At 43.9% G+C, this 8,181-nt stretch overlaps 1 protein-coding gene across 1 annotated transcript; it reads left to right on the top strand.

Annotated features, from left to right (window-relative positions):
- Positions 1-2,550: 2,550 nt before the first annotated feature.
- Positions 2,551-7,552, top strand: tp53i13 (tumor protein p53 inducible protein 13). Its single transcript, XM_031860741.1, has 9 exons — positions 2,551-3,010; positions 3,166-3,243; positions 3,533-3,568; positions 3,872-3,930; positions 4,141-4,219; positions 4,873-5,001; positions 5,161-5,355; positions 5,472-6,522; positions 6,660-7,552. Exons 1-9 carry the CDS (start codon positions 2,915-2,917, stop codon positions 6,764-6,766), a joined length of 1,830 nt encoding a protein of 609 aa, XP_031716601.1. The 5' UTR covers positions 2,551-2,914; the 3' UTR covers positions 6,767-7,552.
- Positions 7,553-8,181: the final 629 nt, after the last annotated feature.

The raw sequence follows: 8,181 nt of genomic DNA, 5'->3' as shown, positions 1-8,181 counted from the left end.
TTGTTTTATTAATTTATTGGCGGTATGTCACGTGTTTTGATGTAAATATATTGGAGTGGCTGTAATGGCGCTATTGTAACTGTCTTATATACTTTACATGGGGTTAATGTAAAGACTATTTGTCATTAATACACTTTATATTCTAATACGGATCACAGGAAGAGTATCGGTGTCACAGTCGTTATACATTTCAGACTGCACCTCACAAGCGAACATTGTGACCACAGCATGATTTAAAAAACAATGACATCAATACTTACAGTACATCCACAGGTAAATGTTACCTCATCAGGACAGGGGGCTGGACACACGTTGCAAGTGAATTTGGCACAGATGAACCGGTTACATCATGGCATTTCCTGCACTTCCGGGTTCAGGGCGGGGGGGGGGGGTCTCGCAAGACTTCAGGGGCTCAAGCATCTTGGAAGAAGATCTAGAAAGAAGGGGGTTGACCTCTAATGATGTAGGGGTGTTGTTACCTGGGTAAACTTAGAACAGAATCAGAACCAAGACTTTTTTCAGTACAATCTCATTACTCTAGCAAATGTCCTAGTGGCGCGACAATCAGGAGGAAAGCTCTGCTGCCGTCCCTCGAGAACATGACACAGCACTCAGGGAGGAATGTGAAAGCTCTTACAGTGACATCTGCTGTTTCCTAGCAAAATAAACTTTGTTGCAAAGATGCATAACATTTTGAGCAACAGTACCGATCTTGGAGAAAAGCTGGGAATATAAAGTACGGAACGGACAGGTTCCTTTGTGAACAGTGTGTGGAGAACCAATCGGGCTACCGGGATCTGGATGCCAGTTGGCTGTTCGCTGAATTGGGCTGATCCTCATCAGTCCGAAGTTGCCGGACCGAGTCGCTCAATTCTTGAAGTTCACTGTTCATGATTGAAGTGACAAAGAGAGTGAGTACAAGTCTATGCAGCACTCCAGCTTAGCAGGGAGGAACTAAGGCAAGTCCGCTTCAATATCCTGCAGATGTGCACACTGCAGTTTTGTTTCAGCCAATAAGGAAAAAAATGAATAAAACAATAGAAATACTATAAATGAAAAAATAAAAATTATACGATTGGAAGTCGGAAAACAGAAGGAGAGAGAAGTATCTCCCAAGAGTGCAAGATTTACAAAAAAATACAAGTAAAAACAAGCACACCATTTTAATTAGACAATTACTAAGCTATTAAACAGTTTCAATATATCAGTTCATAAAATACTATTTTAATGGTACAATGGTAGTAAAAATGAAAGATGGTGATAGAGGGATTACTCACCGTGCACGTGCCCTGCAAACTGAAGAAGAAAATGTAAAATTATAAAATAGTGCAAAAAACACCTAACACACACAATTATGGGACAGAGTGAGGTGCACGTGAGAGCCTGCTCACCACTGAACCCTCAATGGCCACTCGCGGCCCCTGTAGTCTGTGATCCTCATACAAGAAAATATGATCAGTTCACAAGATCCACAGAATCACGAAGTACCATCAGAATAAGCAGTACACTCTCCCAGGAGTGTCGTCTTCTTCTTATTCTTCTTCTCCATCGATGCATCGCAACGTGTGTTCTATTGCTCTTTGATAATATAACCAATACATTGACGGGGAGGTGGGAGGTGCTACCGCGTCTGCATGGGGCTACGGTGGCTGGGAGGGGTTTTGACTAAATCAGGGCTGGATTAACCCACCAGGGGGACTCGTGGCTAAACTGAGCTATAGGCCCCTTGACCAGGCAGACTTCTGTTGTGCTTATAGACTGTACATTATGACTTTGTACAGGTTTTTATACTTGCAATATTACATTGTCTCCCATGTTGAACGTTCTAACTGGCCCCTCGGTAAGATGGGGTCTCTAATGCAGAGGATTTGTTGCCTTAATGCTTTATTAATGCAGAGAGTATTCACAAACTTGCAATGAATTTAATGATCACAACCAGGTAAGCCTGGAGCCTTTGGGCCCCCACAGGGTTTGGGGCCCCAGGGCAAGTGTCAGCTATTGTTTGAAGTGGGTAGCAGATAGGAAAGTTGTTGCTTTGACCTGTAGTGATCATGTACCTACAAGAGTTAGAGAGAACACTGATTTAATTTAAATCTTATGGTACTGATGTGTGGCCCCCACTGGATGTAACAGTTATATAGAGAACGGTCACCCCTCAGAGGATATGCAGAGTTGAAACCGCAGGGTACTATCATAGACATGTGTAACAGACGAGTAGTACACCACTTCGATTTTCCATTTATTTTAAGCTTCCGTAGTATAACATATGAGTTCAGTTACCCAGAAACAATAGAGTCAGCGCAATTCCGGAAATGGGATTTTGTTTTCAAAATAAAATCAAGGATATTGCAATTCAATTAAAACATATTTAAGAACAAACACTGGCTCGCACGTGGCTATTATAAATCATATGAAACACTTACTCACTACATGTAGAATCAGATGAATATAAAATACAAACATGGGCTTGTGAAGTCGATACAAGACGACAAAGCGATTAGCGTTAGTTATATTTTGAAACGTATAAGGAAACGCTATCGTTTAACGATGTGAACAACTTGACATCTGTGTAGACTACGGCTGGCGAGTGGCAAAGTAGTTATGGAAGTACACAGCAGTTTTTATTACCCTTTTCGCGTTAACTAACCGAGCTTTATCTTATTGTTTTAACTTTCTAATGCAACGTAGAATAACGAGCTAACTTTAGCTTGACTTAAAGAAGACAACGGACACGCGACACTGCGGGACGGTTACCGTTTTAACCAACGTTCGGCTCCTCTGTTATGGGACTTTGTCAAAAGAACATTTGTTATGGAAATATGAACGGTCAGTTCCTTGTCACTCTGTTACTAGCCGACCAAAGAGGAGCTGTGACAGCTATCTAAACATGCGTCTGGTCACACCTGAATGAACCATGTCGACGGTGACGGTGCTGGCCGCGTTGTGGGTCAGTTTGGTTCGGTGCAGTGTCTCCTCCGGGTCTCCGGGACCCGGATGTGACAATGGAAAGGTAACTTACAATTTAATACCTGTTGAGTTTATTAGTGTTTGAGCCATGGTCACCCACTGGTTTGAAAATATCAGTCATTGTAGGCGTTAAACATGTAATCAATTGTGTGTGTGTGTGTGTGTGTGTGTGTGTGTGTGTGTGTGTGTGTGTCATAGCTGTATTTGGAGAGGGACATGCCTCCGAATGCTCTTTATTGGGACTGTCCAGGGACTATATGGCCAGAATCTATTCGGGTAATTATGGATATAACCGACCACCTCCTCCTCATCATCATCATCATCATCATCATCATCATCATCATCATCATCATCTGTGCTAGTAGCATTATCTCCCAAAGGATCAATGTCTCACACGGGTGTGGCTTCCTTCAGTGTACTGTGTACCAGGAAGTTTTAACAATCATGAGAGAAGTAATTGTTGTGGTAGATCCTGTAATCTGACACTCAGTCGGTAGTGTAAACCTGCTTTGCTTGTTCATGTTTGCTCCGTCAGTGTTTTAACCGTGTCTTCTCTTATCTACAGAGACTTCCCAGTATTGACACAGTGTATGATCCTGTGGTGAGTAAACACTTGTCCAAACACTTTGTTTCACCCTTGGCCTTAAAACACTACGTAACATTTCCTAAAAACATCAATGCACAATGGGACAACACTTTGTGACACATCCAAATTCCAAAAGCTGTTTTCAACTTAACAGTGATGTATTGAAATGTGTTCACTGAGATAACTTAAACTTGTTATTGTTGTCAACAGCAAACTTGCACAAACTGAACGGCCGCTAACTCAGTGTTGGTCTCAGGTGACTGCGAGTGTTCATAGTGAACCTGAGAGTCTAATTTGGCTAATTTCTTTTCACCGCAGCCAGCCAGGCAGCTCTGCATGGATACATCTATTTCCTACAACCAAAGCATTCCCAGCAGGTAAGGCTGTTTAGACAGACACATGATGCAAATTAAGAGACACTGACACATGCACACACACGTATTAATATATGGACACCTTTACTCACAGAAAAACTCATGACAGTGTTTTTAATGTCCTTTTCTGCTCTTAGTTGCTGTGCTTTGTATTCGTTGTCGTGCCTCTGAGGGCTATTGAGGACGATGTGTGTCTGTATTTGTGTGTTATAGTGGAGCGTACAGACCGGTGAGGGCAGAGAGTGGAGAATACTTGTACTGTCCTCCTCAACGGTGGCTCAATAACTTGCACGTAAGTCTCAACATCAAACACGTCTTGGTTGTTCTGTCTCCACTCTCTCAATAGCTGAGTCACTTTGTCTGCTTAGTAAATTATTAGGGTTTTGGGTTTTGCGCAACGCTGAAGAGACCGCTTTTTGTAGTAACTCCAATTTGCCCACAGTCCCTTCTGTATTATTTCCCGATCTAGAAATCAGTTTTAGCCAGAAATGCATCAAGACACAATCGATGTATTGTTTCTTTGCAAATTCAATTAAGAGTAATACGGGGAAGTCTGCCAACACTCACATTCTACATGTTCAGACCCTCGGTAGCAGGGCTGCCACTGAAAGTAGATTGTTTTGAATTTCAAGGATTTAACACACAGTAATGTCATGCCAGGGATTTCTATTAATGAGCCATTGTAGACCACAATGCCAGAGCATACTGGTGATCACAGCAGGTTGAACACATTTAACCCAGACGGATATTTGTCAGCTGAAAAACCATAATTAACAGACAAGGAGGGAATACAATATTGACATTATTGTGAGCAGAAGTTACTGTGTTGTAATTGTGACATAAATGTTGGTGAAAACCAAATCGGGGGAAACCCCGTGGTGACCGTGAAGGCTGGTGACAAAAGACCATCACATGTGTGCGTTTGTGTCTGTGTGTGTTTACCAGCATGGAGCGACTGTGCTGCTCTACCATCCCTGTGTTCCTCTCCACGAGCGCCTGCTTCTGTCTGTCCTGGCCCGCTCCTGTCTGTCAGACTACATCGTTAGCGCACTTCCACAGCTCAAAGAACACATGGTGAGAAGATAGAACTCACTACCGGTGCGTGAGAGATACTTAAACACCGCTGTTTGAGGAGCAGCAGCAACAGAAGCGACTTTTTCGTCCCAGTTAACATTTGTTAGGACATTGAGTTAAAGAGAGTGAGTGGATCCTCACTGTTTGCTTTGTGTTCAGCCCATAGCCCTCGTGTCGTGGGGTCACACCTTGGAGCTGTCCACCACGTGGTCTTCAGACATCTATGATTGGCTGGAGACCACAGCATCCACGAGGAAGTTGTTTGTTGGTGTGAACCCGAGCAGGAAGTTCAACCTGCTGCTAACCCGGTCAGCTGAGCAGCACCGGCAGCAACGTGCAAATCCAGAGGAACAGGTTAGCAGAGTCTGCGTGTTTATTTACACGGTGTGAATAATCATTCATGTTGAATGTGCTCCAATAACAGCAGTCTTGTAGATGTCTCTTAAGTAGCTGTTGTGGTAAATCCCCAGGAGTCTTTGAGGCGATGCTTTGAACGGACCATCTCCTCTCAGCTGAATGGAGCGATGGAGAAAGTGCTGCAGTCCAACATAAAGAGTCGAAGCTGGAAACTAATTAAAGAGGGCGGCAAACGCAGGCGGTTAAGAGCCGCCATTACAGAAATACAGGAGAATGGTAAGGAAGAGAAGGAGAGAGAAGACACGATAACACACCAGAGCAACAGAACCACCATCAGCAGGACAGGGGCCATCCAGAACAACAACTTCACGGTTGGGCCATCGACAGATTCTCCTCCAGGGAGCAGGACTCTCCCAGATCCTCCAGGTTCCAAGGAAGCTCCCTCTCAGTCTAAGATCCAAAACACAAATCAGGGCCTTCCATCCAGGCCCACAACTCCTTTGGGGTCACTACAAACAGCAGCACAGCAGCCGAAACACACTGACCTCAGAGACCCTCTCGCAGGTGTCGTGAACAGGGAACAAAACCAGACTGCCAGGGCTGATGCCCCGGCCCTCAGCTCCAAAGATGAAGGTACAGACTCAGTCAAACAGAGAGACAAAGACTTTGGTAAACACAGCCTGAAAGGTAATGTCTCTAAAGCGAACATCTACGATAAACACAACACAGCAGACGGCACCAGGAAGGGTAATGAAGTAGTAGACGTGAAAGAGAGAGAGTTGGAACGTAACCAAACACACAGTGACACACACTCTGATCACAAAGGTGAAAAAATGGGCTTTGATTCCGTTTCCAAACCCCAATCAGAGCCTCAGCCCCAGAAGCCACAGCTGGCCAGTCACCCGCCCAACAGCCTCGACTGTGCCGGCTGCAAAGCGGGCGAACACTGTGAATGCAACAAAGACTCGGGGGCCTCGGACGCTGTAGATACCGGGTCGCTGAGGACCCCGAGGACAGACGAGGCGGTGTGGGCCGCAGCAGCGCTGAGCTTCCTGCTGATCCTCCTGACCCTGTCAGTGCTTCACACACGCCTGTACCGCCACTGGAGGAACACGCCCAGTCTGTACTGGCGGGACCCGCAGCTGGACTACGACAGTGTGGCAGGTAGGTGGACCAATAACCAGAGAGCTGTTTTAATCCTCTGACCAATCCCAGTTTGATCATGTTAGGTTACCCAATCAGTTATTAATTAAGTTTTTGTGTTCTGTGTGTGTGTGTGTGTGTGTGTGTGTGTCCTCTAGATGTGATCCGCAGGAGGTTACGAATTGCAAACAAGAGGCACAAAAGGAGCAGAAGACGGGAGTGTGTTCTTCTGCCCAGCTCCTCCAGCTCAGATGAACATCCATAGAACAATGAAGGATCACAGCATGAAGAGAGGACGATATCTGCAACAGCCTCTCTGTCAATGACAAACACTGAAACTCATTAGTAGGGCAGCTGACATTGGAAAAAAAGGTAATTCATAAAGCTAGCTATTTTTATATCTAAATGTGCTAAAACTGACGTTACCTGACGTTACAATACCTGAATATGTTAAGTTTGGATTCATAATGATGGGTGAGGGATAGCAGAATATCATGTATTTTGGTCATTACAGCTGACGTTGGCATTACACATATTTAGAGCCCAGTTTTCTTTTCGTCTCCTTTTTCTTTGGGAAGGTGGTCTTAGGAATTTCTTTAACAATCAGAAGTGGGCCTGGAGTTAGAAAAGGTTGAGAACCCCTCACATGCAATGTGCTGGATGTGTGCCTGTATGCTGTTTGTCTGACAGCTGGATGAACCACCTCTATCTAACAAGCTGCAGGATAACCTGAAAGCTGAAGCAGAATTTCCACATAGCTGCTCAAGGGTCAGTTAGGTCCTGAATTAAATGGTATAGAGCGATCTGAAACAGAACCCTTCACATGTGGTTTTAGACTGGGACCATCTCTATATCTACCCCTCCTCTCTTATTAACGAATTGAGTTTGCATGTCATGGATGTAGTTGTCCAAAACTGCATTCCCCAAATCACAAGCGTCAAAGAATATTTAAGAAAAGAGGCTAGTGTATATCGATGTCAGCTTACACAACCGTCATCAGTCATGTGGTTGTGGATCAGTCCTTTGACCCCTCAGGACGATAAATATTACATCAAAGAAGCCTTTAGGTTTTATTTAGTCATTTGAAATGTGTATTTGTACATCATATAGTACATACTCCTTATTTTGCTCACTCCGTGTATTACTACAATATTTAGTCTCCAGCTCTGGTGACAGTTTTTCTATCAGAGGATCATTTATTTTGTGCTACATTTTGCTAGAATTTAGTTTTATATTCATAGTTAAATAATAATATGTTGCTTTTACCTGTGAAGGTTTATTAAGTGAATATGTAAGTTGCTGTTGTAAGCAACGCTGTGCGCAGTGTGTGTGTTGTCGTTAAATGGTACGAACATATGAACAGCTGTGTTTTGAAGACGGTTTTTGGACAGACTTTAGAGAGACGATAAATTCCTCGGCTGAAATGCTGTGTGTGCACTTCTGTTTGAAACAGCTGTTGGATGTCAGGAGGCCTTCTGATACCCGTTTGTGTCGTCTTAAATGTGTCATTTTAAGGAGTTGTGACGAAGATATGCACTGATCAGGACCGTATATACAATAACAACATCATTTGTTTGAAGACCAACATGTAATACGGTTTCTAGATGCTGTGGTGGGTTGTCGTGGTCATATTGTAACTACATACTTCCCCCCCCCCCCCGAGAGGTTTCCAGCTGCTTT

Source organism: Anarrhichthys ocellatus, unplaced genomic scaffold, assembly GCF_004355925.1.
Source record: "Anarrhichthys ocellatus isolate YVR2014 unplaced genomic scaffold, GSC_Weel_1.0 scaffold24, whole genome shotgun sequence".
Lineage (NCBI taxonomy): Eukaryota > Metazoa > Chordata > Actinopteri > Perciformes > Anarhichadidae > Anarrhichthys > Anarrhichthys ocellatus.
Note: the sequence above shows the minus strand (reverse complement) of the source record. Positions and strands in the feature narration are given on the sequence as shown.